This window comes from Meriones unguiculatus, chromosome X (assembly GCF_030254825.1).
Source record: "Meriones unguiculatus strain TT.TT164.6M chromosome X, Bangor_MerUng_6.1, whole genome shotgun sequence".
NCBI classification, from domain to species: Eukaryota; Metazoa; Chordata; class Mammalia; order Rodentia; family Muridae; genus Meriones; species Meriones unguiculatus.
This window is the reverse complement of record NC_083369.1, coordinates 40,595,422-40,617,055: the sequence shown is the minus strand read 5'-3', so window position 1 is coordinate 40,617,055 and position 21,634 is coordinate 40,595,422. Positions and strand designations below refer to the sequence as shown.

Genomic DNA, 21,634 nt, shown 5'->3' with positions numbered 1-21,634 from the left:
TTTCCTCTACAGGCTTGGCGCAAGCGCTGGTTTGTGCTCCGTCGTGGCCGCATGAGTGGCAATCCTGATGTCTTAGAATACTACCGCAACAAGCACTCCAGCAAGCCCATCCGTGTGATAGACCTCAGCGAATGCACTGTGTGGAAGCATGCAGGCCCTGGCTTCGTTAGGAAAGAATTTCAAAACAATTTTGTGTTCATTGTCAAGACTGCTTCCCGTACCTTTTACCTAGTAGCCAAGACTGAGGAAGAAATGCAGGTGTGGGTACACAGCATCAGTCAAGTTTGCAATTTCAGTCATCTGGAAGATGGTGCAGGTAAGAGCAGGGTCGGAACTCCTGTGAGCAAAGGGATAGCCCAAGATGTTTTCCTGGTGCTGGAAAGCTACTGTAAATAAGTTGTGTAGGTATTTTGGCAATCTACCAGAGCTACTCCTACTAAATTCAATACAACACTGGAAAGCACTGTCTTTCACTTGGTAGTAGGATTCAAGTCCAAATGTGGAAAGACAAAATCTGCCCATACATGTAATATTGGAGATCTCTAGTAGTAAACAACCTGGAAGTTGGCTCTGGGTCACTTCTGGGCATTGGGAGCAGTTGACTCAATTCTTTCCTCCTCTTCCTTTTTCTCTTGTTCTTCCTCATCCTCCCAATTACTCTTCTGTTCCGTTTCTCCCTTTTCACCCTGTCTCTACATACTACCATTCCCATTTAATATACAAGGTGGTTATAGCCCAGGGTTATAATTCACTTCCCTTCATAGATTTTTTGAGCCTATATTAATCAACTTTCTCTTAATTAATAGAACACACATAGATTATTAGAGGGGCTTACAAGTGTGGTCTGACCAGTTCAATAATGGTTATCTCATGATGGAAAGGTAAAGAATCAAATAGTTGTTCAATCCATGAGGATGCAAGTCTCAGTTGGTCTTCAGTCTAAATTGGAATCCTTAAGAAGTAGGTTCTAATACCAGCAATGGAATGCCTCAGGAGCAGGCTAGATAAGCTTGCCAGTGAGAATGAGTGCAAGCAGGCAAAAAGCCCTTTCTTTCCATATTCTTTTATGGGGGCTCCTACCAGAAGGTGTGGTCAAGATTTAGGGTGTGCCATTTTACCTCAAACTATCCAATCAAAAAAATCTTTCACAGGCACACCCAGCCACTTGGGCTTTAGTTGATTTCAGATGTAGACAATTTGACAATCAAGATTAGCCATCACAGAGTCTAGTATTATTGCACCATATTCTGACACTTAAATTAGGGGATTTTGAATGTGGCTTCTTTTAGCCTCTTTGTTTAGTAGATAAAAATTGTATCCCTAATCTTGGCACATACCTCAACATTTCAATTTTTTTTTTTTTTTACCATCTACCAAGGAAATAGCCACATTATAACAGCAGGTGGCAATGGAGAGTCAGGATTGGATCACTAAGGCAAACACGCATGTGTACTTCCTTTTTTTTTTTTTCATGAGCCAGCAAAGCTTATTAAGTGATACTATTTAGTAACATTGCTGAGCTTTGAAAGCACTCAAATAAAAGGAAATGAAGTGACAGCAATTACTTTATCCTTGGTACAACAGATAGAGCTTGCAAAATAGCAGTACATGCCTAGAGCCTGATGTCAAACAAACCCAGCAGAGCCTCCCTGACCAACTCTTTCAGTGGTACTTGCTGTAGGCTCTCCACTACCCTAATTCCTACTTTCAATCAAACTTTTACATATGTATTTTTCATGCACCGTGTTATGTGTCTCCTCTTTCTTTCTTTTCTCATTCAGCAGTTGTCGTAAAACATATATGTGTAGTATATTTCTCAGTGGCTCAAAAGGAACAGGAGTAAAGCACCAGGAAAAAACTAGAAAACACTGCCCCACAACTCCAAAAGGAGTTTTTAGGAGAATGTAAAGGCCGACTCTTTTTAGTCTGAAATCTATGTTATAAAGGTTTTCTTGCAGTTTTCCACATGCAGCAGCCCCCTTTATTTACAGGTGATGGACTTCAAAATCCCTAGTAGATGTCTGATGCCTCAGATAGTACCAAACTCTATTTTCAATGGTAAATCATTTTCTCTACACACACACAGACAAATTTAATGTATTTCCATCTTTGTTTTTGTTTTTTAAGACAGGGTTTTACTTTGTAGCCTTGGATGTCCTAGAGTCGCTTTGTAGACGAGGCTGGCTTCAAACTCACAGAGATCCTCCTGCCTCTGCCTCCTTGAGTGCTAGGATTACAGTCTTGTGCCACTATGACCAGCTATTCCTTTCCAACTTACATTAAGTGTTTATCATATATTATGAAAGTCACCAGAAACTTTTGCAGTTTGAAGTGGGATAGAAAGATTAGTACATATTTCTTTTTTCTTCACAATTACATGAATAGAAGGCTAATTCCTATGTCAATCTTAGAATCTTAGTATAAGGTGTTTTTTTTCTTATTAAGAAAAGTATTATTTACTTTTTATTAGTCACCTGTTTGTACTAACAGATGCACTTTATATCTTTTATTTTACATGATTTAATTACTAAGATCACTACTCTTGTACTGAGGCTATTATTGAGGGAAAAAAAGCTACTCAAAAGCAATCACATAGAGCCAGGCACGGTGGTGCACACCTGTAATCTCAGCAATAAAGCAGGCGTATCTCTGAGTTTGAGGCCAACCTGGTCTACAGAATGAGTTCCAGGACATCCAAAGCTACATAGAGAAACCATGTCTTGAAAAACAAAACGAGCAAAAATCATCACTGTGGTGCCATAACAATTAATTCGCTAACAAAGAGAATGTTAAATGCCTGATGGACACAAAGTATAGACTGTGCATATGTTGGCCAAAGAGAAGAGTCATATCCCAGGCAGCACATAGTAGATGGCACAAGAGTTTATTGTACTATACATAATGCTTCATAATGTAAAACTTATGACTTCTGGGGCTAGAGAGATGGCTCATTGGTGAAGAATGCATACTCTTCTCACAGAAAACCCATTTCTATCACCCATATCAGATAACTCATAACTTCCGAAAGCTCCAAAGCCCTCTTCTGGTCTTCACAGTCACTTCATATATATGTGTATATATATATATATATATATATATATACACATATATATATATACACAAATATGTGTGTGTGCTTGCTTAAAAATTATCCTACCTCATTTCTGAAAATTGCCATTTCATACTTTTAGACAAAGGTTGATTTCAGGTAAATAAAATCATGGAAAGGTAAAGTGCCAAAAAAAATGAAAAGAAAGGGAAAGTACAATAAGAGGGCACAACTGTACAGCATTTGCTTCTGTTTCTGATAGCCACAGGCTAGTCAACATTGTATCTTCTGTATGAATTTGTCTTCTACTATACTGACTCTGTCATTTCTCCTTTACAGTAGGGGACACATGAGACAGACAGATAACTAGAACCTGGGCATGACCCAGGAAGTTTGGGGTGAGTCTGACTGAAAAACCCTGTATTGAAAACCGTAGTCAGGATGGAATATCTGAGAGAAGAATAAAATCTCTCTCAGAGAGAGAGAGAGAGAGAGAGAGAGAGAGAGAGAGAGAGAGAGAAAGCAAGCTATTTATGATCTGGAGGGCTCATTAGTTCTTAATCCTGATTAATTTTGAACCCTGTTCTCAGGCTTTGGTGAGATTAATGAGAAACATAGTGTTACCCAGCTGTCACAACACACTATTCCTTTCTTTCTCCTTATATATAACAATTTTTAACACCACTGTATTTATGTGTTGCTTATGTGACTCCTCTGGTATAGTGTAAACTCAAGTAAAGGCAAGTCTTTGTTTCAGCTATATCATCAGAGTTAGAAAGATTCCAGCCACATACTTCGATGCACTACTAGATATTCTGTATAAACATGAATATACAAACAATTTATGCATAAACAATATGTTAGGCTTTTTGATGCAGTGGATAAAAACAAAGGGGGACAGATTTATTTTAGCTGATGGTTTCAGCCCATGATTACTTGGTTCCTTTGTTTGTAGGCCTATTGTTGTGGGCCTATTGTGAGACAGATAATCATAGCTACAAGAATATGTGCTCATCACAGTTGCTCTCCTCACAGTAGCCAGAAGCAAGGGGAATGAGTGCCTACATTTGTGTGCTTCTTTCTTGTCTTTTTCTTTTATTTGGGACCCTACTTCATTGCATTATGCACACGCCTCTCACCCCTTAATCACCTGTGAAAATGCCTATACGTACAGAATTGTGCCTGAGAAACCTTTTAGTCATTTTTAAATCCAGTCAAAATTATAAGATTAATCGTCATGATCCCCCACTCTGTCCATTTGATACCCTATCAAATCACCTTAAACTATACTTAAATTCCAAATAAAGACAGCAACATGATCATAATTCTACCTAGAATGCTATAACTATCCTATATACAACTGAAACCACCCAAATTCTTTTCCCAAAGTATCAACAGATTCACACACAAAAAAATCCAAGAACAAAGTCTACCTGGAGCCTGGTGGCAATCTCTTGTCTGTGAATTCCTATAAAAGTCAAACAATTTATGTACTCCCATCATAAAGTGGCACAGAGTAACCACTCCCATTCCCAAAGGCAAGGATGGGTACATAAGGAAAGACAAAACCTCTCAGGTCAAGTTTGAAATCCTAGAGTTGCATGTCTTTCAGCTGGAGCATATGATATGAACTCCTCAGGGTATGGAGAGCCATGCCCCATCCAACCTTGCTAGCTACTACAGCCCATCTCATTTCCTCCTTATGATGGCTCCAACTTGCTCCTAGTGCTTCTAGTTCTTTAGATGTTCAATGGCAGGGTGGTGGTGACACACACCTTTAATCCCAGCACTCAGGAGGCAGAGGCAGTCAGATCTCTGTGAATTTGAGACAAGTCTCATCTACAGAGAGAGTTTCAGGACAGCCAAGGCTACACAAAGAAACCCTATCTTGAAAAACAACCAATTTCCTTCCAAAAAAGATGTTCCATGTTCTTGACATTTCCAGCTTCTTGGATTGTCCCCTGTATCTTTAGCTTCATTCTCACAGCTTTATACAGTGCCCTCTCATAGCTTCTTCCATTGACCCTGATGCACATTGTCTGGTTTCTCAGACTTTCCTTTGAAATCTAGATAGACACCTCCAACACACCAAGATTCTTAGATTCAGTAGTCTCTACCATCCGTTGATGGTGGTAGCTAGTCCTTCCTGAAACATGGCTGCAGCAACATCCAAATATCTGAGCCGCTGAACTGTGAATAGGGTACCATGTCAGCACTCTCTTCTCAAGGGGAAGTCTGTAAAATGAGTTTATATTTTAACACGTTAGCCCTGTAATGGGTAGGGTCACACTGATTCCTAAGGTATAATCAAGATGCCTTTCCTATTTTACTGGTGGAAAGTGCTTCACATTATTAATGTTGTTGTCATTACTAAACATTTTGAGATTGGGCCCAGAGCCTTGTTTGTGGTAGGCATTGTTTGTGCTCTGTCACTGATATTCATACTCATTCCATTTAATCTCTTTTTAATGATGCTAATCTTTTTAGACTTTATGACATTTGTTTTGTTTTGTTTTTTTGAGACACGGTTTCTTTATGTAGCCTTGACTGTTCTGGAACTTGCTCTGTAGACCATGTTGGAGTAAAACTCACAGATCCACCTGCTTCTGCCCCCTGAGCACTGGGATTAAAGGCTTGCGCCACTGCTGCCATCACCACCTGGTAATCATGACTTTTTTTTAATTATAAAAACTTCCTTTAATCAAGGCTTGTAACACGGAAGAGATTTAACAGATAAAATGGAAAGTTTCCAATACATTGAGACACAAATCCATAAGTTACCATGAATACAACACCCAATAGTAAAAACCACAACAGCAAATTCACACTATCCTTGTAACAGCCATGATCTGATTTTCACGTACTTCAGAGAGATGGTGAATATGTCCTGCTGATACAGGGCACACTAGGGCTTTGAGGTCACATTCACCTGACAAAGCTGGGGCATTGGTGGCTCAATTCAAGAAGCAGTGTAGGTATCAGCACATTCAAGCAGTGTATTGAATGAACATCCTTTAAATATCAAAGTGGGAAATAAAGCAACATGATCACGATATCAGAAAGATGGTAGGAAGTGAGGACAGCTGTGTAAAACTTGAGGCAGAAAGCTGGTTTGTCAGCTTCATTTCTTTGGCTTCTTGGGAGGTGGTCGCCAGAACAGTAAGATGTGAGGTTCTGGTTAATGGATCATATAATGGACCCATCCCTGACTCTGCTGCATGCCAAGGTTTCTCTATTCAGATTCAGACATCAAATGGGATTTAGGGACCAGCTTGGCTGTGTTCTTGGGCAACACAACATGTTGGTACTCAAAGTCCTCATTGTTATATTTGTATTTGTCTGAAGAGTATGTTTATTTGTTCAACATAGCTGCTCTGCCCGAGTGTACTCAGCCCCGAGCTGCTGGCCTCCAGACAACTTCCAGCAACACTCCAATCACGACTTCTTTAATCACAACTTTATGTGTGTTTCCCAGGCCAAACGAAAACATTTTTTAAGTCTTTGCATTCTGGTACTAGAGATGGCTCAGCACCTAAAAGCACTGACTCTTACAGAGGACCTGGGTTCAGTTCCCAGCACCCACATAGCAGCTCACAAACACACAACCTCAGTTCCAACATAGATTTGATATTCTCTTCTGGCCTTCTCAAGCACTGCACACACAGGATACACAGATACACATGCAGACAAAAATCCTATATAATAAAATTTAAAAAAATAACAAAACAAAATCAGTCCTTCCATTTTGCTCCTCCAGCTCCCATAGATTCTCACTGGAAACCTGACTAAAATCAGATAGTAACCCATGTGGAACAGGCTGAAAGTTGTGTTGCCTTTTGTGTTCAGCCGTCCACAAAGTCTCAAGGCATAACAAAATGCAGTAAAGTTCTTTTCTACTATGCAACACGAACTGCCTTTACTTCTATCCCCAAAAGATAGAATTTTCTTTCTCATATGATGCCTAAGGAGTACAGTCTTTTCTGTCTAGACTCTAACAACATTCTGATTTTCTGAGTTCCCAGTAGAGTCATCATTAAGTTCTGCTTACAAAATTCTAGATGTTCTCTAGCTAAGGTCTCAAAGTTTGCAAAATTTTCCCATAAACTAGTTGCAGAGGCTTCTGAACCACATGTTCAGGAATAATTACAGCAACAGCCTTACCCCTAGTGCCAATTTTCTGTGTTAGCCAGATTTTTGTTGCTGTGGCAAATACATGAGAGAAACAGTTTGGAAGTAGAAATCTTCATGTTTTACTTACCATTTCAGAAGCTTTAAACCATGATCAACTGGACCCATTGCTTTGGGCCTGAGATAAAACAGAATATTATAGCAGTAGAAGAGTTTAGCAGAGGCGACTTTGTTATAGCCAGGAAGGAGGTGGAGGAAGGATAGAATGCAGCCTCACAAAACATGCCTCCATAGTGACCTCTTTCATTCAGAAAGGCCCTTCCTTCAAATGTTTCCACCACCTCCAAACAATGCCACTAAATTATCCCTTAGTATATTAATCCATTCTTAAGTGAATGTCTACATGATCAAGTCACCTTTCAATGATTGGATTCACTAGTCAGTGTCAATGCCTTCAACATATGAGCATATCATATATAAACCATAACATTTATATACATGAATATATATGTAAGTATATACATGTGAACTTCTTATATAAAAATACATATGCACAGATATACGTATATTTATTGAGTAAATATACAGTAATACAAGGTTGTTGTTGAGGACAGTTAAGCTGTGTAGACTATTGAACTATAGGTTTTCAGGCCAAAAATGCTTGGATTTTAAAAATATTGTTGTTGTTGTTATTTTACTCTAAATTGACTCAACACTTTACTCTTGGAACATTGGTCTTCTTTCCTAGACATTGTTTATAGCTTGAGGAAATGGTTGACTCCACCCGTACAAACACCAGCTGTGATTCACATCTTCTATTTGGTTCTTGGATGCTGTTTGAGAAACTTTGAGTGAATGTTATAGCCATTCTTAAAACACTAACCTGGGAAATGATTTTTCCAGCAGATTCCGTGGAGAGTTTCTCTCACATGCCCTCCTCCCTCCAGCCATCCCCTGCCAGTTCACTTCATACCGCCCATGTTGCCAACTCTGCCTTGCCAAAAGATGACCCAAATGCTAATACTGTAGCTACTGAGGAAACCAGAAGTGAGTCAGAGTTTCCTTTCCTTCCTGATTATCTGATCCTGTCCAACTGTGAGACTGGAAGACTGCACCATGGCAGGTACGCTTATTTTTGAGACTCAGTTGGGCCTTCTAGCATGTTGTACTCTGTTCACAGAACTCACATTGCCGTTTGTAGAGTTTGTCCATATGAGATATGCTCAAACCACATAGCCAAATAAGTCTGTTTAGCCAGAGTGTTTTCTAGTAGGTGAATCTACTCTCATCTCTTTCTTACTATTGCCAAAAACAATGGTAGATGATTATCAGTATCACTATTAAAGATGAGGTAGTATACTAAATAAAATGAGTCATGAGTTTCAGCATTGTGGCTTTCATTTCTAACCCTGCATTTTCATACTCGTCTGCTATATAGGATAAAAAAAAAAAAAACCAACAGACTCATTATCATACTCATTTTCATACTCGTCTGCTATATAGGATGAAAAAACCCAGAAGACTCTTTCTGCACTAAGGAGTTGGTATAACTTTGGGCTGTAGAAAGAATAAATCTCTATAAGTAGAATAAAAAGGTGATACATGGAAACTTAGAATGAGGCACATGTGGATGTCTATATTTCAATCAAGTTTATATATATTTTTTTCCTTTAGTCTTCCTACCAGATGTGAAAGCTGGTCGAATTCAGACCGCTCATTGGAACAGACTTCATTTGATGATGTTTTTCTTGATGGTCTGCAGCCGTTTACCTCTAATAACTTGGTCCACCCCTTGTACTATGGGAATGGATCTCAAGATGTGCCTTCCACAAGGCCCCAGCCTGCTCTAATCTGGAATAGAGAAATCAATGGCCCGTCCAGGAACCATGTGCCTTCTTCATCATTGCTGGAATCTTCCTTAAACCCTGCAATTCATGTGGGAAAAAAGCAAGTTTGCTTACCCAGTGGGGCAAAGGAACTAAACATTATGTCCAACACTCCACCTCCTCGTCCCCCTAAGCCAAGTTATCTCTCTGAACGGCTCCAAGATCAGCTCCTGTTGACTGGGCACAGCAGTAACAAGAAGCCAGGGTATACTATGATGCCAAGAAGAACCTCTCTCTCCGGTTTAGACCATGTGGGGTCCTGGAAAGGTAAGTGTTGGGTACTAATATTCAGATACAAAATTATGGGCAAGGACTATCATTCACAATTCCTTATCATATTTTGTGTCCATATGGTAGCATTCTTTGTTGAAACCAGCCTAATCTTCTAATGAAGCTGAGTGTGTGGTGAGAGCACACAGAACTCTCCTGTTTCTAGGTACACCCACTCCTCTTTTTAGCCTAGCCACCAGGGAACATTCTTAGGTTGCTACAGACTGGGTAAAAGGCCAGAGCCCCTGCCCATTGTGAGTCCTTGCCCAGGTTGTAATCAGCTCATCTGAGACTAGGCTAATGATTTTTATTCGGAGTACCTGAGGATGTACTTTTTAGCACAGAAGGTCATATCATTTTGTTTCAGCTCAGTTCCATTCTCTTCTCTGCCTCTCATCGGCATAATGATCCTGGAGACTAGATCATAGCCCCTCGTATTTCAATTTTGTTAGTATCATTTCAGCATCCCAATTCACACGTTCTTTCTAGATCCTAGTTGGCTATATGTAGTTCTCACCTAGCCTCATCAATTTGAGCTACTGGAATACCCTCCAGTGTGAATGACTTGCAGTTTTGTATATACCGTCATTTTCTACTACTCTGCCCTTGCATTTCAGCTCTCTGAGGCTTTCAAAAGCCGCTTGACACATAAGCATCCTCCTCACTGTGGCTTAGTAAACACCTTACTGCTTCTTTAGGGATTCTCACGTTTTGTCATGAATTTGTCAGCCTAAGTATCATATTCTTTTTCTTTTTATGCTACCCAGTGGGTCTCAGACAGACACAAAATCCCCTTATTCTCTTTCCCTCCCTCCTTCCAAATGCAATCACAGACTCTTACTTACTAAGACCATATATGAAAGGAGTTAGTCAAAGTGTAAGTAAGGCGATTGGTTTTCAAATATCTTATTCTGAATAAAGAACTATGTCACTCTGGAAACACTCAAAATCCCTAATGATGTAACTAACCATGACACATGTTGCTTCCTTCAGACAACCCCAGTGAAATGGGTGGATGCTAATTGAACAAAGGTTTTTAATGCACGGGAATAGTGACAAAAAGTGGGGACAAATATAAGTGGGTAAACAAAATTTAGAAACTGAAATGAATAAAGATAATAGAATAATAAGAGTGTAACATAGAAATTGAAAAAAATTGTAATAAATGATAATAATAAAAAATAAGAGTATGAAAATAAATTGAAAGTCTTGAGACAAATATATGAAAAAAATACAACCTGCCTATTTTAGACAGGTTAAAATAGATGAGAAGTAGAGATTTTTCACCATGAAACATCAGTGGAAGTAGAAGCAAATTGTGTTGGAGAAAGCAGAGGGATATGTAAAGTTGACTGCTCCTTTCCCCATTGCCATCCACCAGGATATTAGGTTTGTGTACAAAGGCAATGTTTGGCAAAGTCTCATTTTTTGTTAATTTGGATGTCCATCTGATGACAGTGATCCCTGCATAAGGAAGGCTGTCCTGTTTCCTCTGTCTTAAATAAAACCCATGGTGTCAGTCTGAGCTCTGCTTCCTGTCTTCAGCTTGCACTAGGATCACACTTTCTTAAACGCTGAATCTTTCTGTCTTGATAGAAGTCAGTTAGAGACAGCCTACAGACTGGGAAAGGATCTTCACCAACTCTATATCTGACAGAGGGCTGATATCCAGAACTCAAGAAGTTAAAAAGCAACAAATCAAGTAATCCAATTAAAAATAGGATTCAGCATGTATTGTCACTTGAGTTTTTCATCTTAGCCATTCTGTACCCCACTTTTAAATTGGATTACTTGGTTTGTTGGTGTTTAACTTCCTGAGTTCTTTATATATTCTGGTATTAGCTGTCTGTCAGATATAGGGTTGGTGAAGATCCTTACCCAGTCTGTAGGCAATCATTTTGTTTTGATGACAGTGTCCTTTGCTTTACAGAAGCTTTTCAGTTTCATGAGGTCCCATTTATTGATTGTTTCTCCTAGAGCCTGTGCTGCTGGTATTCTGTTCAGGAAGGTGTCTCCTGTGCCAATGAGTTCTAGGATATTCCTCACTTTTTCTTTTAATAGATTTAGCATGTCTGATTTTATGTTGAGGTCTTTGATCCACTTGGACTTTAGTTTTGTGCAGGGTGATGAATATGGATCTATTTTCATGTTTCTGCATGTAGACATACAGTTAGACCAGCACCATGTGTTGAAGATGCTGTCTTTTTTCCATTGTATGGTTTCGGCTTCTTTATAAAAAATCAAGTATCCATAGGTGTGTGATTTTATTTCTGGGTCTTCTGTTCAGTTCCATTGATCCATCATTCTGTTTCTATGCCAGTACCATGCAGTTTTTATTACTATTGCTCTGTAGTACAGCTTGAGATCAGGGATGGAGACAGAGCCAAAAAATCTGGGCCCAGGGTGTCCTTCAGAGACTGATGAATCAACCAAGGACCATGCATGGAGAGGACCTAGACCCCATGCTCAGATGTAGCCTATGGGTATCTCAGTCTCCATAGAGATTCCCTAGTAAGGGGAGCAGGGGCAATCTCTGGCATGAATACAGTTGCTTGCTCAGATCACTTCCTCCTGGCAAGGCAGCCTAACTAGGCCACAGAGAAAGAGGATCCAGACAGACTTGAAGATAGTCTAGGGTCAGATAGTAGGGGAGGAAGACTTTCCCTATCAGTGGACTAGAGGACATAGGGAGGGAAGAGGAAGGGAGTGTGGAACTGGGAGAAGATGAGGAATAGAGCTACAGCAGGGATACAAAGAATATAAATTGTAATAAATACAAAATAACAATAATAATAAAATAAATTTTAAAAATTAAAAAAAGGAGTACAGAGCTAAACAGAGAATCCTCTATAGAGGAATGTTGAATGGCAGAGAAACACTTAAAGAAATGCTCAGCATCCTTAGTCATCAGGGAAATGCAAATCAAAATGACCCTGAGATTTCACCTTACACCCATCAGAATGGCTAAGATCAAAAACTCAAGTGACAGTACACTCTGGAGAGGATGTGGAGAAAGGGGAACCCACCTCCATTGCTGGTGGGAATGTAACCTTGTATAACCACTTTGGAAATCAATCTGGAACTTTATCAAATAATTAGGAATAGTGCTTCCTCAAGATCCAGCTATACCACTCCTAGGCATATATCCAAAATGTTCTTAAGTACACAACAAGGACATTTGCTCAACCATGGTTGTAGCAGCTTTACTTGTAATAACCAGATTCTGGAAACAACCTAGATGTCTTTCAACAGAGGAATGGATACAGAAATTGTGGTATATTTACACAATGGAATACTACTCAGCAATCAAATACAAGGGAATCATGAAATTTGCAGGCAAATGGTGGGAACTAGAAAAGATCATCCTGAGTGAGGCATCCCAGAAGCAGAAAGACACACATGCTATAGACTCACTTATAAGTGGATATTAGACATATAATATAGGATAAACATACTAAAATCTGTACACCTAAAGAAGATAATCAAGAAGGAAGACCCTGGGTAAGATGATCAATCCTCATTCAGAAAGGCAAATGGGATGGACACTGGAAGAGGAAAAAAACAGGGAATAAGACAGAAGCCTACCACAGAGGGCCTCTGAAAGACTCTACCCAGTAGGGTATCAAAGCAGACACAGAGGCTCATAGCCAAAATTTAGGCAGAGTGCAGGGAATCTTATGAAAGAAGGAAGAGATAGAAAGACCTGGAGTGGACAGGAGCTCCACAATGAGAGAACAGAGCCAAGAAATCTGGGCCCAGGAGTCTTTTTTGAGACTGATAATCCAACCAGGGACTATGCATGGAGATAACCTAGAACCCCTGCACATATGTAGCCCATGGCAGCTCAGTCTCCAAGTGGGTTTCCTAGTAAGGGGAACAGGGACTGTCTCTGACATGAACTCAGTGGCTGGCTCTTTGATCACCTCCCCCTGAGTGGCAAGTAACCTTACCAGGACACAGAGGAAGACAACGCAGCCAGTCCTGATGAGACCTGACAGGCTAGGGTCAGATGGAAGGAGAGGAGGGCCTCCCCTATCAGTGGACTAGGGGAGGGTCATGGGAGGAGATGAGGGAGGGAGGGTGGAATTGGTAGGGGATGAGGGAGGGGGCTATAGCTGGGATACAAAAGGAATAAACTGTAATTAATATAAAAATTTAAAAAAGAAGTCAGTTAGAAAATTTTTTCACCTCCAGTTATTTATATGCAATCTGTAAGGATGATCGTAGATTATTTAGCATACCTGTAATTGTCAATGTTTTACATTCGATCCTCAGAACTTGCTTATGTATAGCTAAAAGTTTAAATCTTTTGATCAATATCTCATTTCTTTGTACTTCCATGTTCCTGGCAACCACAAGTCTAGGCCCCATTTTTATGAGTTAATCATTTTAGATTTAACATGTGAGTTCATGCAGCAGTTTTTCTTTGTCTGGTTGATTTCACTTGTTATGACCTTGCAAATTAAAAGATCTCCTATTTTTATGGCCGAATGACCTTCCACTATATACATGTATATATTACTATGTGTATATATGATGTTCATGTGTGTATGTACCTATGCATATGTGTGCATGTATCTATGACACATTTTTCCCTTTTACCTGTTGCTGTTAAAATAGTTAGTAAGTGAGAGGCTGCAGGTATCTCTTTGACATAATGATTTCATTTCCTTTGGACATATAATCCTTGTACTGGGACTGCTGGGCCATATAGTAGGCCTTTTTAAACAATTTTTGAAGAAGATTTATGATATTTTCCATAGTTTCTGCACTAATTCACATTCCCACCAATGGCATGTAAAGGTTTGCCTTGTTTTGTTTTTCAAGACAAGTTTTCTCTGTATATCCTTGGCTCTCCTAGACTCACTTTGTAGACCAGGCTGGCCTCAAACTCAGAAAGATCCACCTGCCTCTGCCTCCCCAAGTGCAGGGATTACAGGTGTAGCTGGATTGAGATGATATAATTTTGAACTTCCCTGATGGTTAACAATGTTGGACATTTTCATGTATTTGTTGACCATTTACTGCCTTCTTGGAAACATCCATTATCTTTTTCAAGGTTTATTTTTTATTCTCATTCCCTGGGTATAGGTTTTTGCTTGCATGTATATGTACAATGTTTATGCAGCACCTTCAGAGTTCAGAAAGTGTACAACCCTTTGGAACTAGAGTTGCAGATGGTTGTGAGCCCCCAGGTGGGTTCTGGGAACTGAACCCTAGTCCTCTATAAGAACAGTTAGTACTGTTAACTGCTGAGCCATCTCTCCAACCACCGATCATTTTAAAATTAGATACTTGCTTTTTTTGTTGCTGTTTTTGAGTTTCTTATAGTCTCATATATTTACTATTTTTTGTGTACTGTCACAGACATTCATTTGACTCTTTTGCTGTTGTTTAAAATTCAAATTGACTTTGCATTTTGATTTCATACATTTTTCTAATATGTAGATTATTTTTATTTTTGTATAGATATATTATCTGTAGTAATAATAACATGCTTTTACTTTTTTAAATGTATATATATATATTATTCTTTATTAATTACACTTTATTCACTTTGTATCCCCCCTGTGGTTCTCTCCCTCCTCCCATCCCAATCCCTCCCTTCCTCCACCCTCTGCACGCATGCCCCTCCCCAAGTCCACTGATAGGGGAGGTCTTCTTTTCCTTCCCTCTGATCCTAGTCAATTAGGTCTCATCAGGAATGGCTGCATTGTCTTCTTCTGTGGCCTGGTAATGCTGCTTCCCCCTCAGGGGGAGGTAATTCTAGAGCAGGCCAATCAGTTCATGTCAGAGACAGTCCCTGGTCCTATTACAATGGAACCCACTTGGATACTGAACTGCCATGGGCTACATCTGTGCAGGGGTCTTAGGTTATCTTCATGCATAGTCCTTGGTTGGAATAGCAGTCGCATGTTCTTACTTTTAACTCCCATATCAGTTATGAATAAAGCTATTAAACATCATGTACAACTTTTTGTATGTTGGTAAATTTTTAATTCTTCTGGATAAATAGCAAATAATTCAATTGCTAGACCATCTGGTTGAAATATGTTTAGGTTTTTATAAAAATGCCAAGGTATCCTCCAAAGTGGTCTTATCATTTTGCATTCTTGCCAGCTAGGAATTATAGTTTCTGTCACTTTACATCTTCACTAGTGTGTGTTTGTGTCAATAGTCTGGCTTTTAGCCATTCTGTTGGTTATTTCCTTTTTGTAAATCTATCTTCTCATAGATTTTTTATAAATCTCATAGATTTTTTATAAATCTTCTCATAGATTTTTATAAATCTATCTTCTCATAGATTTATTTGCCATCTATATATTTAGTCTATGGTAAGGTGTCTGTTAAGGTCTTTGGCTTATTTTTAGTAAGATTGTTTTCTTATTGTTTACTTTTAACGTTTTTTTATGTGTTGTATAGCAGTCTTTTATCAGGTGTGTTTTATTTTTGCAATCTTTCTTCCTAGTTCGTATTTGCTTTCTTCTTTTCTCTTGATAGTTTTATATTTTTAATTAATGACATCAGTTCTTTTTGGCTTTTTCCTACTGGATACAAGATCATCTAGGATTTATCCAAGTAGCCGTACCTCAGTTTTTCATTGTGTATTTAAGCCTCAGACCCACTTTGAATTCATTTTTGTGAAAGATGTGGTCACTTCTTTTTCAAACTTTAGACGAACGTATTTGTGTGGCTCGACTTTAGTGTTCTTGATTCTAAAATTATTGATTTCTTTGTGTTTTACGTAGTTTGGTGTTTTGCCTGCATGTACGTCTGTGTGAGGGTGTCAGATCCCCTGGAACAGGAGTTAAAGACAGTTGTGAGGTACCATGTCGGTCCTGGGAATTGAACCCACATTCTCTGGAAGATCATCCAGTGCTCTTAACTGCTGATCCATCTTTCCAGCCCTGCGTTTTCTGTTCTAACTCACTGAAATATTTCTCTGTCCTTTCACCAATACCCTTACCAGGGTTTTAGGACAAATTTTAGGCTTCAGGGAAGATTCCAGTGGACCAGGTTCAGCTTCTTATTTGAACATGCTACTTAAAGAAATAGAGAAAGAAACTTTAACCAATGGGATCACAGTATATCAAACAAAGCAAAACAATGAAAACAAAACAGACAGATTCATTGACCCCAGGAAACTTTGAGAATTTATAGGAGAGGAAATAAATCAGATAATTTAGTTTGCATAGTTGGCGGATTTGGGGGTCAATGTAACATAGCTGACAGAGTACATAATCTTGTTCAAGATGGTGATCTGATCAATCATTGTCTCAGTTCTGGTTTTAGAAAAGTTTTTATTATTATTATTTTTTTTTTATTATAGTCATCACTTGAAGGAAATAATCTGATTTCCAAAAGATGATTGTTTCTGGTCCAGGGAGTTGCCTCTGTTTCATTCATGGAAAAATTTTGGGAACAACCTAATCATGGTGATTAATCTGTTCATTTCTTGAGGATAGTTTCAGCCCTATGTTATAATGACATTTGTTCATTAGTCCTAACCTTCTTAGAATTCAAGGTACCTAAAGAAGAGTATGACTTAAGAGGGAAGAATTTAAAAAGGCACAATAAAGATAGAGAGAGGTAAAATAGAGGTAGAATAGTGACTGAGTTCTCCTTCAGTGTTACCCTGTCTTGATGACTATATTAATATAGTAATATATTACTTATAGTAATATTAATATATTACTTATTACTAAGTCATGCAGTCAGATAGTATCAGTTCCTTAACTTTCTTAATCTCTTTTATTTATTTTATTTATTTATTTTTTTATTAATTACACTTTATTCATTTTGTATCCCCCCATAAGCCCCTCCCTCCTCCCCTCCTGATCCCACCCTACCTCCCCCTTCTTCATGCATGCTCCTCCCCACATCCACTGATAGGGGAGGTCCTCCTCTCCTTCCTTCTGATCTTAGTCTATCAGATCACATCAGGAATGGCTGCATTGTCATCTTCTGTGGCCTGGTAAGGCTGCTCCCCCCTCAGGGGGAGGTGATCAAAGAGCAGGCCAATCAGTTCCTATAAGAGACAGTCCCTCTTCCCATTACTAGGTAACCCACTTGGACACTAAACTGCCATGGGCTACATCTGTGCATCTCTTTTAATAGTGTTAACATTTCTGTATTTTTTGCCTTTCTATCCACATATACCTTATATAGAAACTACTTATATAGACATAATAGCTTTCTGAATTTTAAAATTTATTCATTTTTATTTTATGTGCCTTGAAATACACATGTGTGTGTGAAGGTGTCAGATCTATGGTGAGCTGCCATGTGGGTGAGGGGAATTGAACCCAAAGTCCTACGTATGGACAACCAGTGCTCTTAACTGCTGAGCCATCTCTCCATCCCCAGGCTTTCTGTGTTTTAATCAGAATTACACTGTATTTATAATGAACATGGGAATGGACATTATAATGATATTGATTTATTTATAAATCAATAAATTTTTATGAGAATGGGATATTTCTCTAGTATTTACTTTAAAGATATTTACTTTTATTTTTTTCTCTTTTAAATTTTTATTTTTCATATTAATTACAGTTTATTCACTTTGTATCCCAGCTATAGCTCCCTCTCTCTGTCCCTCCCAAACCCACCCACTCTTCCTCATCTTCTCCCATGCCCCTGTCCAAGTCCACTGATAGGGGAGTTCCTCCTCCCCTTCCATCTGACCCTAGTCTATCAGGTCTCATCAGGACTGGTTTCTTTGTCTTCCTCTGTGGACTAGTAAGGCTGCTCCCCCCTCAGGTGGAGGTGATCAAAGACGCAGCCCATTTCTTGCCGTTAAGTATAGTGTTAGCTATAGATTTCTTTGTAGGTTTTTCTTTCCCTCCCCCTCTCCTTCCCCTTGCCTCTCTCCTCCCTCCCTCTCTTCATCCCCTCTGCTTCACTACCTTTCTTCCTTATTACTGGAGATTGAACTGAAGGCCTTGAGCATGCTATGCAGGCACTCCACTACCTAGTTACATCTTCTGTCCTGCAACTTTCTTTATCAAGTTGAGGAAATTTCTCTTTATTCCTAGTTTACTGAAGGTTACTTTTTTAAAGTTGTGTATATGTGTGTGTGTGTGTGTGTGTGTGTGTGTGTGTGTTTGGTTATGTGCACATGAGTGCAGGTGCCTATGGGGGTCAGAGGCATTGGATCTCCTTGAAGCTGGAGTTACAGACACTTGTGAGCTACCCTATGTGGGTTCTGGGGACTGAATTCAGGTGCTTTACAAGAGCAAAACATCTTGTTAAGCACTAAACCATCTCTCCAGCCCCACCCCCTTTTATGTCATGAATGGGTATAGTCAAATGCTTTTTTCCGGATCTGTGGATATGATCATGTGATTTTGTTAGCCTTTTTTTCTTTGAGTATTACAAATGACAGCAAAAAGTGTCATTTGAAAATGCACACAACCCAATTTCATAAAGAGATCAAAGCCCCACAGTATTCCTAGTACTTAATGTGGAATATGGTAATTGATTTTCAAATGTTGAATCAAGACTTGCATAACTACTACCAATCCTACTTGATCATCTTATATAGTTCTTTTTAAGCATCATCAAGTCAAATTTGTTAATATATATTTTAGAATGTTTGCATTATATTTGTGAAATATCTTGATCTATAGTTTCCTTATAATATCTTTGGCTTTGTGTTAAAGTAATTCCAGCCTTATTGAATGAGTTTAGTATTCAATATGTGTATGGACATTTTTTCTTTTAGTTTAACAACTATTCTAAATTTTGTCTCATTTTTAAGTCCATATAACAAGTTTCCAATTCTAGATCAGTTCAGATACTCTGTCTTCTCATGCCTATACCTGAGTCTCTGATTATTGTTTTGGAAAGATCACAGTCAGAGACTCATGATGGCAGAGCTCAGCTGGGCCCTTAATGCTGCCCACAGTGCTGCTAAACTTGATTTACTCACTACAATGGACATTTCAAACATTTTCTCCTGAGACCCAAAGGTCTATCTCTACTGTCTCAAAGTTCAGAAAAGATTCTTTTAATAAATTCAGCAAACACTTGTTAATTCCTTCCGGTATCTCCTTCTGATTTATGCAGAGAACAAAAAACATCAGACAATAGAAATTTCATTAGAATCTGGCCTGATTTTTTTTTTCCTTCACTTGGGAAATGGGTTCTGACTTCCAGCTACATTTAATTGCAAACCTTCTGTATGGAAATTATGTATTATCCTTCCCAGATACTCTGGAGCTCTAGGCATAGGCCCTGGGAGGAGAGAGGCTTGGACTTTAGTTTCGGTGGATATTGTCCTGCAGCACTCACCTCTGCAGCCTCTGTCTTTCAGGTGATGTACAAAGCCAGTCCTTAAGACACCGAGATAAGCGGCTCAGTTTAAATCTGGTAGGTTTTGGCTCTTGCATTTCTTTAAGTTTCAGTTTGACCAGAAACAACCTGACCTATATGTGATGTTTTCTTTAAGTCTTCTGAGATTCAGCATTCTGAAGTTATCTGAGAACTCTTTGAGTAAACCTCAAAAATTTGAACTGGTCAGAGGCATTGGATCTCCTTGAAGCTGGAGTTACAGACACTTGTGAGCTACCCTATGTGGGTGCTATTCAGGTGCTTTACAAGAGCAAAACATGTTGTTAAGCACTAAACCATCTCTCCATCTCTCTGGAAACTACTGGATTTGCTGTTAGACCCTTCAGAGACAATAAATTAAACTTTTGCTTACTTGGGGTAGCTGTTAAAGCACTATATATTACTTGAAGCATATATTGTTACTCATTGCTATGACAAAATATCTGACAGAAGCCACATAAGATAAGGGTTTATTTTGCTTCATGGTCTAAAAGGGAAGACCTGGCAGAGTTCTTGGTGATAACGGCTTGCACTCACCTGGATTTCTTCTTTTCCCCTTTTTATTCAGTTCAGGATTCCAGCCAGAAGGTTGATATGACCTACATCAGAGTGAGACTTTCTTTCTCAGTTAAACTTCTCTAGAAATGCCCTCAAAGATATGTCTCCAGGGGATCCCAGGTCTAGCCAAGTTAACTATCACAGAGCAAATCATTAATTCAAAACCTTAGTGTCCTGGCATCAGATCTTGAGGAGTTATCACCTATCCTCATGTGAGTCTGAAGCAGAACTTTAACTACATGCTTGTCCAGTTTTTCCAAAGAAATTCAGAGTTCCTTTGGGGTAATTTGGAACTTAAACAATATTGTAGTTGTAGTACCTACTAGTCGCAGTTTTGCATTTATGGTCTATATTTCCTAACCTATACTTGTTCTGTCTTGTAGCCGTGTAAGTTTTCACCGATGTATCCCACAGCTTCACCCAGTGCTGAAGATGGCTATGTGCCCATGAGCCCCAAAGGCACTACTTCTGGTCTTATACCCCACGATAGCCAGGATGACTACATCCCAATGAGCTCAATCATGCTGTCCGAGTTGCCTGCAGACTTGGAGCCACCCCCAGTGAACAGAGACCTCAAGCCCCAGAGAAAATGTAAGGCATTTGAGTACGACTGCTGTGTTGGGTAGGAGGGCAATCTCCTTATGATTATTACAAAGAAATAGATGGAGAAGAATTAGGATGTTGGCTGTGTGAAGGTGTGTCTCTATATTTTCAATTGTTGATTGCTAAACTGTTAGAGAGCTAAGTACTACCTGGATGTTGGCCCACCACCGGTTTTATACTTTATAAATATTTGTCTATCCTCACTTGCCTGTTGGTTGTAATAAATAGCTGACAGCCAATAGCTGGGTAGGAAATGGAACGCAGAGACAGAGAGAGACTGGGAGAAGAAAAGAGGCAAGAAAGATTTGTCAGCAGACATGGAGGTGAACAAATGGACCAGAGTGGAACAGAGAGGTAGAGGTAGCCATGTAGCAGGATGTAGTTCCATACTGCTGGCAGGTCTGAAAGTCCTGCTATAATTTGGGGTTTTCTTGTGTTCCAAGATTGTTATGATAAAAAGAGTCAGGAGACCTAAGGGTACTGCGGCTCTGCAAATGCAACCTACAAAGCCAAGTTCACACCAGAGGGCTCATTTTTCCCTACTTCTATAATGAAGTCTCAGAAGTAAGTGATGATAACCATAACGGAAGCTACCAGATATCTAATTTAAATAATGCTTGAATGTATAGAGCTGGCCTTTTGGAAGGCAGCCAACCATGGTCTTTGACAAAAATTTCTTAATGTCCTTCATACTCAAGTACAATGAATTTTTTTTTCTCTGTGCATACCGTATGTCAGTAAAGGCAGTGGTAGTGGAGAACTTCAACTATGAACCACATGATTCCTGTGTACACAGGGTAACTTT

At 39.1% G+C, this 21,634-nt stretch overlaps 1 protein-coding gene and 1 pseudogene across 1 annotated transcript in view; one reads left to right on the top strand and one right to left on the bottom strand.

The window, feature by feature from the left end:
- The window catches only part of Gab3 (GRB2 associated binding protein 3), a 94,761-nt gene that overhangs the window by 49,823 nt on the left and 23,304 nt on the right, over positions 1 to 21,634 (top strand). The window contains exons 2-6 of the mRNA XM_060374772.1: positions 13 to 316; positions 8,081 to 8,300; positions 8,852 to 9,330; positions 19,652 to 19,707; positions 20,610 to 20,817. Of these exons, the coding sequence (XP_060230755.1) occupies positions 13 to 316; positions 8,081 to 8,300; positions 8,852 to 9,330; positions 19,652 to 19,707; positions 20,610 to 20,817 (1,267 nt within the window). The remainder of the gene's footprint in view (positions 1 to 12; positions 317 to 8,080; positions 8,301 to 8,851; positions 9,331 to 19,651; positions 19,708 to 20,609; positions 20,818 to 21,634) is intronic.
- Positions 6,171 to 6,472, bottom strand: LOC110539966 (cyclin-dependent kinases regulatory subunit 1-like; annotated as a pseudogene).